The sequence below is a fragment of the Dipodomys spectabilis genome, unplaced genomic scaffold, assembly GCF_019054845.1.
Source record: "Dipodomys spectabilis isolate Male_0828 unplaced genomic scaffold, ASM1905484v1 ptg000233l, whole genome shotgun sequence".
Taxonomy (NCBI): domain Eukaryota; kingdom Metazoa; phylum Chordata; class Mammalia; order Rodentia; family Heteromyidae; genus Dipodomys; species Dipodomys spectabilis.
The window spans coordinates 338511-356988 of record NW_024870910.1 but is presented as its reverse complement, the minus strand read 5'-3'; the positions used below and the strand labels follow the sequence as shown (position 1 = coordinate 356988).

Genomic DNA, 18478 nt, shown 5'->3' with positions numbered 1-18478 from the left:
TTTTACCAAATGGGTGAGAAGGTGCATTTGACAATCTGGTTAGTCAATGGACTGAATCTTGGTTCAAATGGAGGGCCATACTTCATCTGAATTCCAGGTTTTATTCAGGTTCATAATCACTATATATTTCTTTTTTTTTTTTTTTTTTTGTCGGTCGTGGGGCTTGAACTCTGGGCCTGGGCGCTGTCCCTCAGCTCTTCAGCTCAAGGCGAGCGCTCTACCACTTGAGCTACAGCGCCACTTCCGGTTTTCCGGTGGTTTATTGGAGATAGGAGTCTCATGGTCTCTCCTGCCCGGGCTGGCTTTGAACCACGATCCTCAGATCTCAGCCTCCTGAGTAGCTAGGATTACAGGCGTGAGCCACCAGCGCCCGGCTCACTATATATTTCTTATGGATAAAGCTTTGTTCTCTGTCATATGAGAGCTAAGTTCAGTTTAGTGAGAGGAACACCATTTAGTAAGGAGCTATGTTAGTCAAATGTCAGTGGCTCACTCCTGTAATCCTAAACTACTCAGGAGGCTGAGAGCTGGGGATCATGGTTCAAAGCCACACAAGCAGGAAAGTCTTTGAGACTCTTCTCACAGACAAAAACCACCAACAAAGTCCAGAAGTGGAGCTGTGGCTCAAGTGGTAGAGCAGCAGCCTTGAGCAAAAAGGGGTCAAGGAGTTCTGAGTTCAATTCCCAGTACTGGCCACAAAAAATAAGTTTTATTAGCTTTCTGTCTCTGAACTGAAATATCTGAGATGAATGCTAATAAGGAGGAAAAGTTCACTTGGTTGAAGGTTTCAAAAGTTTCAGACCATGGTTGTTCTGGCCTGGTTGCCCTTGGTCTGGTGGGAGTGCTTTGTGGAGGAAACAATCACCTCTTGGTGCTCAGGAAATAGAAACCTCCCATGAAGCCCCACCTCTTAAAGGGCTACCACCTCCCCAAACCACTACTGGTTAGGATCAAGCCTTTTCACACTTGTGCCTGTGGGAGTCATTCATCTGCTAAATTATAGCAGATGACATTGAAGTGGGATCAGGTAAAGGTTTGGGCCTGATAAGCAGCAGATGTTTATATAATATTGTATGGGACTTGCTTAATCCATTGTGTGCTTGAACAGCTGTTTTGTTTTGTATGGTATTTAACTACAGAATATCTTGCCTTTAGTGCTGAAATTCAAAACAAGGGGAAAGAATTTAGGTGGTTTTGTTTTGTTTGCTTGTTTGTCCTGGTACTGAGGTTTGAACTCAGAACCTGGCCCTGTCCATTAGTTTTTTGGCTCAAGGATGGTACTCTACCACTTGAGCCATAGTTCTACTTCTAGTTTTTTGATGATTAATTGTATATAAGAGTCTCACAGACCTTATACAAGCCAGCCTGGGCTGGTTTCCAACTGTGATCCTCAGATCTCAGCCTCTTGAGTAGCTAGGATTACAGATGTGAGCCACTGCCCATCCCCAGCAAGAATTTAGTTTTAAATCATAGATCCTAAGCATATCTATACAGACTTACAGACATTTTTTCTAAGTACTGGATTTGAACTCAGGCTTCACATTTACTAGGTAGGTGCTCTACTGCTGAGTCACACCTCCAGATCTGCACTGGTTTTCTGCACAGTGTGCAGTTGGGACCTAAATCTATTCTTTGACATGTGGCTATCCAATTATCTCAGTACCACTTATTTCACTGAATTATCTTCGCTGCTTCCCCCCAAAAAAAACTGATTGATTATATATGTGTGAGCTTATTTCTGTATTTTCAGTTCTTTTCTACTGCTCTTCATGTGTATTGGTTGGCTAGGCCTGACGTAACAGAATGACGTAGACAAAGTGGCTTAGCAACTGAAATCTTTGTCAATGGCTATGCAGAAACAAAACAACAGCATCAAGTTGTATTTCATTAGTCTCTTGTGACACTCAAATATCCCATTCTTTGAGTTACCTTCTCAAGCTCTAGTCCTGTGGAACAGTCTCATTTCTTGGTACTCCCATTTTCCTACACATTGGGTTTGGTACTGACTTAGCTATGACTTCCCCTGACAGGAACTAGCTCAAAGCAGATTAGCTTTCTAATCTGCTTTCTAATCAAAGTCTTACTTTGAACTCTGGACCCAGGGACTCAGTGGTGGAAAAGATGATCCATGTCTTAGATGTCTTCTGATTCCGCATTACCATAAGCAGGATCATTCCAAGTGAGAGCAAAACAGTTCATCTTACACCACCCTTCAGCTTATGCACTAAGAAAAAGGAGGATCTATGTGAGGCCATGGAGGGATGCTGATGGAACTTCCAGGCATTGTGTCTGGCCTGAATAGAAGAAAAGAAATGGAGAAAGGAAGAAGGGAAGGAAGGAAGGAAGGAAGGTAGGGAGGGAGGGAGGGAGGGAGGGAGGAAGGAAAGCTGAACCAGTCTGTTTCTAAAGATGCAGAATGGAAGAAAGAGAGGAGGAAACCAAGCAAACTAAACAAATCTTACTGAATAGTATATAGACCTTGTATATTTGTATTTTATATCTTAATTAACTTCAACAACCTTCATAAAGGTTCCTAATTCTCTTTGTGGAAAAAGGGTCTAAGAACAGGCTTTGGGCCATATGGGTACAAGCATGGAGTACACTAGTTCATCAAGGACAGCTCTGCCAGACTTTGAGTTTTCCCTTTTGAGGGACAAAGTGTTATGATACCTACCTCGTGATCTGAGCTGGAGGATGTTTGTTAGGAACAGGTAGACACTGTTAAAAATGACTGGATAGCTGGGTACCAGTTATCATGCCTGTAATCCTAGCTACTCAGGAGGCTGAGATATGAGAATCACAGTTCAAAGCAAGCCTAGCAGGAAAATCTAGGACACTCTTATCTCCACTTAACTATCCCAAAAGCTGGAAGTGGGTCTGTGGCTTAAATGGTGGAGCAAAAAAGGCTCAGTAACAGCACCCACGCCCTGAGTTCAAGCCCCAGGACCAGCACAAAAATAAATAGATTAATTAATCAATTAATTAAATTTAAATGAGTAAATAGAGCCAGTGAGTAAGGAATTATATTGCCACCATTATCTTGCTGGAGCGATTATCTTGCTGTCTACCAACCAAAATAGTATTTGCCTCTCAGTGTCTTTACATTCTCCCTCACTGGACAGGGCCAATGCTGCTCATACATTGCTGGCTGCATACTTTGCTCACTGCTTGTCTTCAAGAGTCCCACTGTGTTACTGTCAGAAAAATACTTAAATCCTGTTGCGATTCTACAAGAAAGACCAGTGAATGGAGAGGAGATTCTCACAGATAATGCCGATGATGAGACCTTCATGACAGTCATTTGCTGCCAAGGAGATGAAATAAAGCATTTAATTACTCAGAGGCATTGAAAGAGTGACTGACAGAAGGCCTTTCCCTCTCAACTGCATGTGAAATTTTTGGCTTTGGTTTTGCCTCAAAGAATTTTGATTATTTTTTTCTGTCAAGCCTGATAATACAAGCAAAAAGGCCATTGACAGAAATTATTGGAAATTTTTCTTTTTTTAAAAAAAATAGACATTTGTCTTTGATACTTCACAGATGGAACAGAGTCACAAATGCCATATTCCAATCATGCTGAATTCAGTGAAATGGTGAACTGAATGACTGGTATGGTATGATGTCACTACAATAATAAATGACAGTGAGCATACAATTTTCATATGTCTCCTAAGCAATCAACGTTTTTGTTTTTAAAAGGAAATTATGGTAATAATACCTTGATAGATAAATATTATGTATACAATACCTAAGTAACATATAATGTACACATATCTGCGTATATACATATAAAATCAGGAAAATTCATATATATATAGATAGATAGGTAGATACATATATAGATAGATATCATGTCTCAATTTATAACTACATGATATCTAGCTAAATATCTATTTATAGATATCATGTGATACCAGATAGGTATAACATAGTATTTTTCTTATCTGTTGATACCACATTCTGCCTATCTACAGATAGATATCAGATGGTATCTATCTATCTATCTATCTAACCTTTTTCTGATTTTATATGTACATATTCTTCACTGCATAACACATCTTTCTACTGTAGGAGAATCTGCTCCCCCAAATATGCCACTTTGGCATAAGGATTGTTTTGAGCTGCAGGCACTTGAAAAACAGCAGATGAGAGAAGGGCATGGGAATCTCTTCTTTTCTTCCTGAAAACAAGAGATGAAAAACTTCCACGCGCAAGATGCTTTTCCCCAGACCAGCAGAAAAGAAGCATTATTCCTCAGTGTGTCAGCATGGCCACAAGATTTCTGTACAAACATCCTGGTTAAAATAATTCTCTTCCTTTAGTCTCCTCACAGAATTTCATGGCTGTTCCACAATGACATGTCTTTGTTCACATACAAAAGCATTTAGGTTTTCTTATGGGACTTCCAATGGCACATAAAACTTATCCTTCCATTTGTAGACTTTGTTTCCCTCTAATCTGTCTCATGTTGATATAATTTTCAGGCCTCACCAGGGCTCTGAGAGAGTACAGCTTCAAGAACTTCAAAGCACTTTTGTTTAACCCTGGAATGTTTTCCTTAACATAACCACTGGAATAGAAGCAAGGTGTGATCAGCCACTCACCAGGCCCTGCGGTATGCATGGCAAACATCTTCCTCTGTGCCTTGAGGTCACAATTAGTATTCTCTCTCTTTTGTTAAACTTTGAAACAGTAACTTGGGGTGTTGGTAGTTTTCCCATCTGGTTCCAAGTTCTTATTTCTTCCAGGACAATGCCCAATTCTATATGTCAGATTCTCCACCAGTGAGAAGAGAAACCCAAATAAATTGATATGCTTTCTAGGGTTGTGATGGAAATTAAGCAAGTCACACTTAAAAACCACTTGGAATAATGCCTGACCCATACCTACCTTCATATACATCCTTAGCAGTTGTTATTGAGAATTATTGTTTAGTAGTGTTATCATGGTTATAGTTTCTACCCAAACATCCATGGCTTCATGTCAGTCTGTCATTGCCACATCTAACCTTTGTTCTAATAATGTCATTTCATAGCTGTATTTTTCTTACCTACATTCTTTTTTTTTTTCTTGCCAGTCCTGGGGCTTGAATTCCAGGCCTGGGCACTGTCCCTGAGCTTCTTTTATTCAAGGCTAGCACTCTACCACTTGAGCCATAGTACCACTTCCAGCTTTCTCTGTTTATGTACTGACTGAGGAATCGAACCCAGGGCTTTATGCATGCTAGACAAGCACTCTACCATGAAGCCACCTTACCAGCGCTCCATTCTTTTGGACAGAGTTTTTTTTTAAACCGGAACCTTGGAGTCAGAGGCATGGCTCATTTGGTAGAGTCCTAGCCAATGAGTGAAAACATGTGGTACCAAGTTGGAGTCCTGGATTCAGACATTTAAAAAAAGGAGTACGGTTTAAAAGCAGTACGGTTGCTGCTGAGGACGCTGTGATTTCCACATCACAAGTGTCACCTGACTGGTGGGGCTGCTCAGTAATTTAAATGAAGATCTTCACATAAAAAGAAATAACCAACAACAACCAAGAACCAAATCTGTTGATGACAGCTTTCTTCTTATTTGCCATTTCTCTCTTATCTCTTGCTTTGCTGAAATCATTTGGCTCAAAGTACAACTGATCCTTCTGTTGGGACCTTTACGCAGTTTTAGATTGTGCAGGGCTTCTTGGTACTTAACTACTCATTATAATTTGCAAGAGAACCTAAAAGCAGATGAATCTCTTACTCTAAACCAATGAATGCCATGATGATACTCTTTTCTTAACAGGCCACTGTCAGGAGTCTACTTTTCATGTTGTTATTGCTATAAAAGAATCCCATCAGTAATTTAGAAATAGTAGAAGTTTATTGGTGCATGGATCTGGAGGCCAGGTAGCCAAGGGTCTAGGGGCCACATCTGTGGAAGAGATGTTTTCAAGGAGGAAGTATTTGTTATGGCTTTTGATTTCAGAGGTTTCAGTTTCCTGGATCCATTGCTCTAGGTCTGGGGTGATAGAGAATATCATAGTGGCAGGGACATGTGACAGCGGATGCTCACTTCATGGCAGTCAGGAAGTAGGGAGGAATAGAAGGAAGGGGTTAGGATCAAGTGTACCTTTCTAAGGTGACCCCTAGTGACTCACTTCTTCCAACGAGGCCCCAACTTCCACAGTTCTAGCCCCCTCTAATTATCTATTCCAAATTTTTTTTGGTCGGTCATGGGCTTGAACTCTGGGCTTGGGCGCTGTCCCTGAGCTCTTCAGCTCAAGGCGAGTGCTCTACCACTTGAGCCACAGCGCCACTTCTGGATTTCTAGTGGTTTATTGGAGATAAGGGTCTCATGGACTTTCCTGCTCGGGCTGGCTTTGAACCGCGATCCTCAGATCTCAGCCTCCTGAGGAGCTAGGATGACAGGCGTGAGCCACTGGTGCCCGGCTTCTATTCCAAGTTTTAATCCATGACACAATCATCTCTGAAAACACCCTCAGAGATCACTTGGGTCTTTTTATTTCTCTCATGAGATTTTTATTTACCATAGACAAGTAACAGGGTATAAAAAATTAACAGGTTCAACCTTGAAATGTCAAGTCTAATGCTCTGTACCCTTGCTAACTTTCCTTATTTTTTAATATTTATTATTATAAAGGTAATGTACAGAGGGGTTACTGTTTCAAAAGTCAGGTAATGAGTACATTTCTCTTTGGACAATGGCACCCCTTCCCTCACTCTCTCCCAGTTTTTTCCCTCCTATTCCTACCCACAAGTTGTATAGTTCATTTTCAGCGTAGTGTCCAGTACGTAGAGTACCACTGCTGCATTTGTTCATCCTTTGTCCCTCCATTTGGTGCCTCCCTCCTTACCCAGCCCCAGACAGATAAACAAGACAAAAAGAAAATAAAAAACCTCTCTTGTTTCCATTTCTTGGACTTCATTTTGATAAATAGTATTTTATATGATCAGAGGTACTGAGGGCACTGCACCTTTGTGTTCCTCCCCTAAAAGAATATTCTTCTTTGGTTTCACTGTGTGAATGCCTAGAGTCCTGTATAACTTACCATGCCCTAGTGTACTTTAGATCTAGCTTCCACATGTGAGAGAAAATTTGCACCATTGGTCTCCCTCTTGCTATACCAACACAGGTGGAATGCCTCAGTGGGTGAGAAAGTGTACTTGCAAAAGGGCTGAACCTCGCTTTAGTAACAGATAAGAATTCCCAGCTCACTCCAGAGATAACGGCAGCAATCCATTAGAGCCTTTCTGATTCCAGCCATAAGAGCCCCATCCCTACACTGTTACATTCTAACATGTGAACTTTTAGGAGACACATTGAATCCTGACAACAACATTCGAACTCTGACAGCATCTGTCAGGGTGGATGTTGGATCCTGGGTGGAACAGAAAGTTATTATTCATAGCTTTGCCAGAATTGAGCACACGTGCATTACAACATGGAGTTTAGTATTGTGGTTCCGACACCATTATCAGACTCCATTTTCATATTAAATTAGAAACAAAAATGTTACGCTGGTTACATTTAATGAAATTTTAATAAGGTTGTGTTTTGAGGTTATTATTCAAATAATGTGTTCTCAATCACTTTTCTTCGAATATATTTGCATTAAGGAGGAAATCAATTTGGTTTAGTTCTTTGAAGAGCTTACCCACTTTCTGGTTGGCTTTAAAAAGACAAAGGTGGCAGGATTCTGTCTCTCTTTTCTAAGTCAGTAAATGAAATATATTTGTTAAAATCTAGAGATATAATGGCAGCCAACTGCTGATGGTTAGAGTTAATGAAATGACTCATTTTGGCTATTAAGAGTTACATGATTAAAAACATACAAACCACACATCACAGATAATAAGGGATGATACTTGGATGTCCTTTCTTTTTTATTGAGCCTTAAAATGGAGAAATTTAGGAAATAGGACCTATTACTGCAATTCTTGATCACTGATGCCCAAAATTAACTGTTAATCTCTTGAGAGAGCAATTTCCCCCTGCTTTGTAGCATCCATCTTAAACATTTCATCTAAAATTCTAGTTATGGGTCCAAAGCAGTTTCTAGGACCATGTCTCCCAAAAGATAAATTTGCCTGACTGAGCTAAAAACATTGGAAGCCAGGTGCCAGAGGCTCACACCTGTAATCCTAGCTTCTCAGGAGGCTGAGTTCTGAGGATCTTGGTTTGAAGCCAGGCCAGGCAGGAAAGTCTGTGACACTAATCTCCAATCAAGCACCCAAAAAGTCAGAAGTAGAGGTGTGACTCAAGTGGTGGAGCACTAGCCTTGAGTGAAAAAGCTCAGGGATGGTACTCCGGCCCTAAGCACCTAGGCCCCGAGTTCAAGCCCCAGGCCTGGCACACAAAAAAAGAAAAGAAAAAAAAAAACAGCAGAAAAGGAAATGTGTTATTGGCATTCTGGTTTATTCATAGTTGATTGGCTGGTAAAGTTTAATGCAGAGAATCTAAGTTTGTAAAGCTCAGGGAAGAAGTTCTCCTTTTGAGCAAAGCTTGTCTTATAAACTCCTAGGCACAACAGAGAAAATACCTGCTTCTAATGATCAGGAGCATGAGTCCCTGGGCTCAAATCCCAGTAATGTCAGAACAAAAACCCAAGCAACCCCTAAGCATGTGCGCCCCAGAGTTTGGCTGTGTACTTCTGAAGGGTTTTGGTTCAAGTGTTTTCAGTGACAACCATTGATAAGGCCAGACAAGCTGCAGCGGCCTCCCTCCCTTCCCGCATGCGCAGGAGGAGGAGCCGCCGCCGCCGCCGCCGCCGCGGGGCCCCCCGCCCCCAGGGTTGCCTTGCGGACGCGTCCTCGTGACGCAACACGCGCATGCTCAGCCGGCCGCAACGCGCGCCCTCCGTAACTTCGCCCGGCGCCGCGCAGGCGCATTCGCCTCCCCCCCCCCCCCCCTCCGGACCGTTACGAGCGGAGCCTCGCGGGGCCTCACCGGAGGAGTTCCGCGGCCGGCTCGGCTGCCCGGGGACATGTCGCAAATCCCGCGAAGCCGAGGTCGCCCCAGCGCCTTCGCCGTGGCCGACAGGGAGCGAGAGCGAGGTCGCGGCGGCGACCACCCGTCGCCGAGCGCTGACGTCTCGGAGGAGGCGCCGAGCACGTCCCGCGGGCCGGACGCCCGGTCGGCGCCGGGGCCTGGTGGAGGCCGCCGGTTCCAGGCCGCGCCGGCCGTGGGGCCCCGGACCCAGAAACAGCTGGAACTGAAGGTGGCGGAGCTGGTGCAGTTCCTGCTGGTGAAGGACCAGAAGAAGATCCCGATCAAGCGGACCGACATCCTGAAGCACGTGGTCGGGGACTACAAGGACGTGTTCCCGGAGCTGCTGCGCCTGGCGGCCGGGCGCCTGCGCGACGTGTTCGGCTACGAGCTGGTGGAGCTGGAGCCGCGCAGCAACGCCTACATCCTGGTCAACACGCTGGAGCCCGTGGAGGAGGACGCCGAGGTGCGCGGCGACCAGGGCACGCCCGCCGCCGGCCTGCTCATGATCGTGCTGGGCCTCATCTTCATGAAGGGAAACACCATCACCGAGACGGAGGTCTGGGACTTCCTGCGGCGCCTGGGGGTGTACCCCACCAAGCGGCACCTCATCTTCGGGGACCCCAAGAAACTCATCACCGAGGACTTCGTGCGGCAGCGGTACCTGGAGTACCGGCGCATCCCCCACACGGATCCCGTGGATTACGAACTGCAGTGGGGTCCCCGCACCAACCTGGAGACGAGCAAGATGAAAGTGTTGAAGTTCGTGGCCAAAATCCACAACCAGGACCCCAAGGACTGGCCCGTGCAGTACTGCGAGGCTTTGATGGATGAAGAGAACAGGGCTAGACCCCCGTCCAGCGCCCCGGCCCCGACCTCCTGACTCCGGGGAAAGGAAGGGGGGGTGGAGACATGGAGATGGGGACCCCCCCCCCACTCCCTCTAATGTGTCATACACTGAAAGAATTCGGGGGAAAGGGTGGGAAGGATGTGGCTCGCAAGGTCTTTGGAGGAGGTCTTTGGAGGAGCGTTGTTATGTTGCCAACATTTTCACTTGTGAACGGATTGAAAGAACAGTTTTGCTTATTTTACTGTTTTTCTTTTGTATGTATATATGTATGTATAAAGTGTATACTAACTTTTAGTTGGGAAACTGTTCTGTGATTTTTTTTTTGAAGAGATATTTAAGAAAGAACAAGTTGCTTTGGTGCCAAAAAAGTAATAATAATAAAAGCAGAGTACTATCTGGTTGCTTAACTCAAGCTTGTAAGGAAAATTAAGTCTTTACAAAAAAATAAAAATAGAAACTTGTTATCTTCATTGATACAACTTTTTAAAATATTCCTTACAATATATAATTGTTAAGCATAGGTCCAAGCACTGTTTGTACATAATGTATTTTCTCTGAATTACTTTTTTTATGTTCATAGTTATTACTCAGCTCTGTTGCTTGGCTCTACTTGTTTTTTGTTTTTCTTTTTTTGGTAGTCTTATTGAGACAGTTAAGCATTTTTAAATCCTGGGTTTTTTTTGTTTTTTGTTTTTTACTTTGTAAATTACAGCTTTTAAAGAAATGTCATGATTTATAAACAGCATGTTATTCCTAAGGTAAATAGGGTCGTTTTATTTTGTTTTGAGACAAGGTCTTACTGTATAGCCCAAACTGATCTGGAACTCTGTAACCTTGGCAAGTCTTACTGGAAATCCTGCCTTTGCCCCCCTGTGTGCTGGGATTTACAGATAAACACCACCCACAACACCTTTGTAAATAGCGTTTTGTAGACATTTCACCTGTGTGTTGGATCATAATGGCAAATATATTTTCAGTGTGGGTCCCAACGAAGTGTAAAACTTGCATGGTGATTAGCCATGTCCATTTGGGTATTTGGGTAGGTGCAGATCCTAGCTCAATCATAGGAATTGAAGTTAGGTTTCTTAGTTTGCACACAGACATTCTTATCCTGTAAAGAGGACACAGTGTTCTTACAGCACGTATGCCACTTTTTTATAAGTAGATTAGAAGTTTGTATGATGTTCTTGGCAAAGTCTCTGGTATGGTTGATGTTACTTTACTCCTTAATTTATTTTTTTTTTTCCTTTCTATGCCAGTACTGGGGTTTGAGCCCAGGATCTAGGCAGTGTCCTTTAGCTTTTACACTCAAGGCTGGTATTCTACCATTCAAGCCACAGCTCCAATACCAGCTTTTTTTGTGATTGATTGGAGATAAGAGCCTTTCCTGCTTGACTCGCTTTGAGCAGAAATCCTTAGATCTCAGGTTCCTGAGTAGCTAGGATTACAGGCATAAACCACCAGCATTTGGCCCTTTATGCTGTTTGGGTTTTTGTTTTGTGTTTTGGTCATGGGGCTTGAACTCAGGGCCTGAGCACTGGCCCTGGGCTCTTTTGCTCAAGGCTAGTGCTCTTAGCACTTTGAGCCACCACGTCACTTGTAGTTTTTGAGAGGTTAATTGGAGATAAGAGTCTCATAGAACCTTTTTTGCCCTGGCTGGCTTTGAACTTCGATCCTCAGATCTCAGCCTTCTGAGTAGCTAGGATTACAGGCGTGAGTCACTGGCACTTGGCTACCTTACTGCTTTTTAAATGAGCTTCTTGTTCTTACTTAGGTTACTTTTTGTTGTTTTCCTTTTTCTAAGTCATTCCAAGAAGAATGATTATTAGCTCCAAAGTTACAACTATTATCTTTTAGTCTGATGCCACTGAGTGAGTATGTGGGAAAACTGATATGAGGACAGCCAAACGGAACAAGAGAGAGCATGTAATGCAGTGCAATGAGATGATGACTCTTCAGGTTATAGTTGAGCTGCAGTTACACCCCATACAAAGTTGTCAGCATGGTGGTTTGGTAATGAGCTTTAAACTGCCTCAATTTCTTGTAAAATGAGGGAAAAAATGTCATAGCTATATGGGTTAAATGAGCCAGAAGGGGTTCATGGTCTCCAGTCTCCTTGCATTTCTCCATATCTAGCTAGATAATGTTTACAAAATACATTTTTGTTCAGTGAGTGTTATTTTCTGTGTGTACTAGTACCAGGGCTTAAACTTTCAGCTTTCTTGCTATGGCTGCAGCTCTACCACTTGAGCCATGCATGCAGCCCAGTTTTTTGCTAGTAAAAGATGGAGTCTTGTAGACTTTTATTGCCCAAGCTGGTTTTGAACTTCCATTCTTCAGGATTACACGTGCAAGCCACCACATCTGGGTTGTTTTTAAAGGAGTTGTAAATCAGTCCATTTCCCTGAGGATGAAAGTGAAGTTCATTAAAAATAATGAAATGAATGTCACTTGGAAGAGTAGCATTTGTTTTGGAGAAGAGATTTGCATTTATTTCACCCATGGACTCCAGTTTGTTCTTGAGGGCGTTCCTCCTTGGTCTGCGTTTTATTTCAGTGTAAAAATCACCTGCCTACTGGTTCTCTTAACCTCAGTGACTAAGTCACCTGTGTGCACCTAATCAGTGAATAAGTTATTACCACCCTCCTATCGCTCACATGTAGCTGGCAAATAGAATTGTTACTTGCATTAGATGAAGCTTTTACATCTTGCCCACACCCTTTCCAGAGGCGACAGGAGTATGGATATCATGCATTGTATGGTTTTATAACTTCAATGGGTATATACTTCAAATAGACACGCTTTTATTTTGTGGTCTTTCACAACTTGAAATTGTCCTTTGTGTCTGCAACTTCAAAATATGGACACATCCATGTCTGATTTGTTCATTTTAGTTGGGAGGAGACCACAATAGTTTAAATGACATAGTTGGTTTTTCCCTTCCCTAATTGCTGGGCAGTTAGGCCCCTTCTAGTTTGTTTTTGTTTTTGTTTTCTTTTTATTTGTAGTCAGCTTACAGGGTTTCCTTAAATACCTGTCCAGACGTGTGAGTTCCTGCACCCAGAAACAAATAGGGGCCATTGCCAGATGGTTCCTGAGCTTTATTAAGTTCTACACTCACCAGCATTTTACAGATTTGTTTGGCTTGGCTGCCAGTCATTCACACCCAGGAACCCTTATGAACACTTGTCCTGTACAGCCATTCTGGTGTGTGTGTGTCCTGACTGGCCTTAACTTGCAGGGTTACTTCTTGGTGATTGCTAAAAAAAAAAAAAAATCTTCCTTCTAGGGACTGGAAAGGTGACTCAGTGGTAGAGCACTTGCCTTGCATGCATGAGGCCCTGGGTTCAATTCCTCAGCACCACATAAGCAGAAAAAGCCGGAAGTGGTGCTGTGGCTCAAGTGGTAGAGCACTAGCCTTGAGCTGATGGACAGCACCCAAGCCCAGAGTTCAGGCCCCACGACCTTCTGCTCTTACACCCTTTGACCATCAGATTTCTATGTTAGACATTTTTTTCTATTATCCCTTTGTAAATGCTCTGTTCTCCATATTCATTGCAGATGTTTTCTAAATTGTTATTTTTCTGTCATGCAGATGACTTGGGTATCATGGTGTTTTAAGGACATTTATTTGCTGGTTACTGGGGCTTGAACTCAGCTTTTTTCACTCAAGGCTAGCCCCTCTACCACTTGAGCTACACCTCTACTTATGGCTTTTTGCTGGTTAATTAGAAAAATGTCTCATGGACTTTCCTGCCCAAGCTGGCGTTGAACCACAGTCTTCAGATCTCAGTCTCCTGAGTAGCATGAATCACTGGCATCTGTCTAATGCGCTAATGCTAATAAAAATATTTAATTTTTCTAATCCTAGCAACTGAAAAGCTTTTCTCCATGGTGTTTTGTAAGTGTTCAGTTTTGGTTCTCACTATATTTTCAATGATTTTTATATGTTGTGAGATATACATAACATTTCTCTATTTTTCCTATATAGCCTGTCATCAATGTTTTAGCCTTTTTTAAAATTCCACATTTGTAACATTTTTTTTTAATATTCTATAGCAGTGTCCCATATAAAGAGTTTATGGACAAGTCTAAGGTTCATTTGCTGTTTGCTAATACCAAGTTTTAATTCTATAGCATGATTATGTTTAACTTGTTTTCCAGTTCTTACACCTTTATTTTAAAAATGCTTAAATTCTTCTTCATGTTGACTGAAACTGCTATACACTTTTGGGAAGCAGTACTATTAGTAGAGCTTAGATTGTCTTATTCCCAATTTTACAGGGAATAATCTCTGGAGTTTGCATATTGGATGTTTATGCTGTCAAGTTTTTTTTCTGATAAGTATCTTTAATTGAGTTATTTAATTTCCCTTCTATTACTAGCTTACTTAAAGATGTTTAGAAAAATGATTGACTGAAAATTTGTTTTATGCTCATTATTCATCTGCTTAATATGATTTAAGAGTTTTAATTAACTCCAGTAGAATTTTCTAGTATCTATTCATGCATTCCTGCCACAAATACTACTTGTTATTATTGAGAGTTTTTGAAATTGTTTTTTGCTAAGGATTTGTCATTTTTTCCAGGTGCTGATGGCTCACACTGGTAATCCTAGTGACTTAAGAGGCTGAGATCTGAGGGGGCTGGGAAGGTGGCTCAATGGTAGAGTGCTTGCCTTGTATGCATGAGGCCCTGGGTTCGATTCCTCAGCACTACATAAACAGAAAAAGCCAGAAGTGGTGCTGTGGCATAACTGGTAGAGTGCTAGCTTTGAACTGAAGAGCTGAGGGACAGTGCCCAGGCCCCCAGAGTTCAGGCCCCACGACCGGCAAAACAAAACAAAAAAAAAGGCTGAGATCTGAGAATCAAAATTCAAAGCCAGTCCAGGTAGGAAAGTCTGTGAGACTCTTACCTCCAATTAATCTCCAGAACACTCTAAGTAGAGCTGTGGCTCAAATTGATAAAGTGCTAGCTTTGACCGAAAAAGCTCAGGAACAGTGCTCAGGCCTTGAATTCAAGCCCCAAAACAATATGAAAATTTTATATTGTTGACAGGAAAGGGAATTAGACTAAAACTTCCCTATATTATCATTCTTGGTTTTTGAGGTTATGCTAATTTGTTAAGAGAAAATGTCAAACTTGCAGAAAAGTTGAGAATTTTGTTTTCTAAAGTATTTAAGTTCACTTAGCCTTCATGTTTCTTTAGTCCCCCTCAATCTACAAACAGTTCTTAATACCTTCTCCATGATATTAACATTTGAAACACCTAGCCTAATTCTTTATTTATGTGCTGGTACTGGGACTTGAACTCAGGGACTAGGCATTCATCTTAGTGTTTTTGTTTGTTTTTTTTTTTAACTCAAGGCTAGTGCTCTACTACTTGAGCCACAGCCCTACTTTTGGCTTTATGGTAGTTAATTGACAGTAAGAGTCTCATGGACTCTGCCTGGGCTGGCTTTGAACTGTTTCTGATTCTCAGCCTTCTGAGTAGCTAGGATTGCAATCATGAGCTACTTCTGTGAGATAACTTGGAACTCTGTGAATACTGCATTCCTCACCAAAATGTCTATATTTTACCTATATAGACTTAGGGATTATAATCTTACTATCATTGTGTGCTTTCTTTTTTATTGGCACGCATTGAATTATGTAGGTGGAAGTTATATCATGACACTTTCATATAAGCACACAATGAACTGATTACCCAGTTACTTTTTCTTCTCTTCCAAGTTTCTGCCCTTTTCCCTTCTCCTTCCACCTCCCCCTTTGGCTTTCATAACTTCCTTTGGTTTGGTTTCTCCCTATCTACCACTAGAAAACATGTACTGCTGCTTGTCTTGGTGAGTCTGGCTTACTTTCATGTAACATGATCACCTCCAATTCCATCCATTCTCCAGGAAATGACCTCACTTCATTTTTTTTTTTTTTTGCCAGTCCTGAGGCTTGAACTCAGTACCTGGCCTCTGTCCCTGAGCCCCTCTGTGCTCAAGGCTAGCGCTCTACCACTTGAGCCACAGTGCCACTTCTGGCTTTTTCTGTGTATGTGGTACTGAGGAATTGAACCCAGGGCTTCATACATGCTTGGTAAGCACTCTGCCACTAAGCCACATTCTCAGTCCATCACTTCATTCTTCATGACTGAGTGAACACTCATTGTGCACATCTATTACCTTTATTCATCCATCTGTTCATGGGCACCTATTCTGATCCATAATTTGGACTGTGAATAAATAAACATTTTGATTCTTTTGGATATATACTGAAATGATTTGGCCAGTGAAAGCCCTTTAGCCTGCCTTTGCGTCTCTATCATTCCTCACCCCATTCTTTAAAAGTTCTTTCAGCCTTATCTTGAACATTCTCTGGCTCAACTGGAATGAGCCATTTCTTCTAGGAGCTTTAGCTCCTTTTATGGAGAATGGAATCTAAAAACAAGGTCACCAGGTTTGTTCCTAGCTAGAAGGCACACCATTACCTCCAACCTGTCTGTCATCTACTGGAAACTGAGATTATGTTGATGCTCCATTTGCATTTCAATACCAAGACTTTCTCCCTTTCTATCCTGGAAAATATCATTAGTGTCATTATTTGACCAATCAAAAGGTTTTTGTCACGTCCAGTCACAGTCTTTCCCTTGAGCCTCTACAAGTGAATAATCGAGTTTGTGTTTGGTTTGTGTCCAGATCACCTTTTTCATGCTGCTGTCGGGTGTGTGTGTGATGCTGAATTTGGCAGGCTCCATCCTCTCCTGTCAGAACGCTCAGCTAGTCAGCTCGCTAGAAGGCTGCCAGTTGGTGAGTAACAAAACACAAACCTTTCCATTAAGCTCTGCACCAGAGCTAGCTGAAAGATCATTTCATTGTATTCCTGGGTTCTCATGTAAATGTTCACTTTAGTTCTTAGCTTTTCAGTTGGGTAAAGAAAAGATTTCTTTCTACTTGTTTAAGGAATTTTAGTTAGGTTGATTGCCTTCTGTAAATTTTCCTAGTTAACTGGCTCTCAGCCTGGTACCTGTGGCTCTTGCCTGTAATCCTAATCAGGAGGCTGAGATCAGAGGATCATGGTTCAAAGCCAGTTTGGACATTAGACTCTTGTCTCCAATTAATCCAGAAGTGGAGCTGTAGCTCAAAGTAGTAAAGTCCTAGCCTTGAGCAGAAAACACTCAGGAAGACAGGAATCTGCTTCACTGCCCCACCAGAATGAACCCACTAGGATTCAGGTAATCCCCAAATGAAAATTAGGACCTAGCAGGAAGTCATGTGTGGCAGTAACAGCAGAAAATGTACACTGGATGGTCCAAAGATGACCCATATCTCCCCTCCTGGCTTAATTATATATATGCACCTCCCTGGCCAGTGCCTTTTATTCTGTCCCATTTCACTGTTGATTCATCTTCTGGAACAATACCAGTTTAATTACCTTGACTTTTTCATCTGTATAACTGGCAGAGGAAACCCTATTCACACAAACTTTTAATTTACTACTCACAAAAGCACTTAAATATTTAGTCTTCTAGACAAGCTTTGGTATTTGAGAGGAGACAGATTCAAGAAGAGTGATTTTGGGTTTGGAGGTGTGGCTCAGTTGGTAGAGCACGAGCCAGTGAGCAAAAGCTTCTGGTACTGAGTTCAAGTCCTAGTCTCAGACCAAAAAACGGAGGGGGGCAGTGTTCTTAAGGTTTGAATTAGAAACATATTAAATTTGTAGACAAGCTCGAGGAAGAATTGCTGTCCACACGACACTCAATCACCCCACTGAGGCATGCAGCGTAGGCCTTTTTTTTTAAATCCAAAATTGGTTCCAACATCTTCACTCCAGTTTTTCTTTCCTTTAAATTATGCAGAACATATCCATAGGGCAAGTGTAGTGTTGATGTCCTTCTCCCCTCCCCACACCCACCCACTGCATAATTTGAAACTCACTCCATTTCTCTGAATAAAAAAAGTTATATAGCAAAAGCCAGTGTCTTATTCTGGATTGCTATGAAACACCCTTGCTTCCACAAGTTGTTTTATTAGTCTTTCTAGCCTTTGTCTATGCAGATTTTTGTGCATGGAACATTTATATACACATGGAAGTCTGCTCTGCACACCAGCCCTCACATTGCTTTGTATACGTATGCATACATGTATGTATGTATGTCTTTACTTATGGTACCAGCAATGAACCTTGAGCTCAGGACCTGGGCACTGTCCCTTAGCTTTTTCACTCAAGTCTGGTACTCTACTGTGTGAATCACAGCTCCACTTCTGATAGATTAGAGAGAGATAAAAGTCTTTGCTGCCTGGGCTGGGTTTGAATTGTGATCCTCATATCTTAGCCTCCATGAGTAGCTAGGATTAAAGGCGTGAGCCACCAGTACCTGGATTCACATAGCTTTTATCCATCAATCAGGGAACTTGATATTTGATTTTGTTGTTTTTTGTGTGCCTGTCCTAGGGCCTGGGCACTGTCCTTGAGCTAGTGCTCTATTATTTGAGCCATAGCTCCACTTCTGGCTTTTTTTTTTTTTTTTAGTGTTAATTAGACATAAGATTCTCATGGGATTTCCTACCCAGGCTGGCTTCAAACCACAATCCTCAGATTGCAGCCCCCTGAGTAGCTAGAATTGCTGGCGCGAGTCATATTTCTGTATCAACTCTTGG

At 42.1% G+C, this 18478-nt stretch overlaps 2 protein-coding genes across 4 annotated transcripts in view; both read left to right on the top strand.

Annotated features, from left to right (window-relative positions):
* Fam189a1 (family with sequence similarity 189 member A1) overlaps nt 1–18478 on the top strand; it is a 151483-nt gene that overhangs the window by 101308 nt on the left and 31697 nt on the right. For all 3 annotated transcript variants that reach the window (XM_042698555.1, XM_042698554.1, XM_042698553.1), the window contains exon 3: nt 16517–16627. In XM_042698555.1, the coding sequence (XP_042554489.1) occupies nt 16517–16627 (111 nt within the window). The remainder of the gene's footprint in view (nt 1–16516; nt 16628–18478) is intronic.
* On the top strand, nt 8903–10301 carry Nsmce3 (NSE3 homolog, SMC5-SMC6 complex component). The gene has a single exon (XM_042698556.1). It carries the CDS (start codon nt 8980–8982, stop codon nt 9862–9864), a length of 885 nt encoding a protein of 294 aa, XP_042554490.1. The 5' UTR covers nt 8903–8979; the 3' UTR covers nt 9865–10301.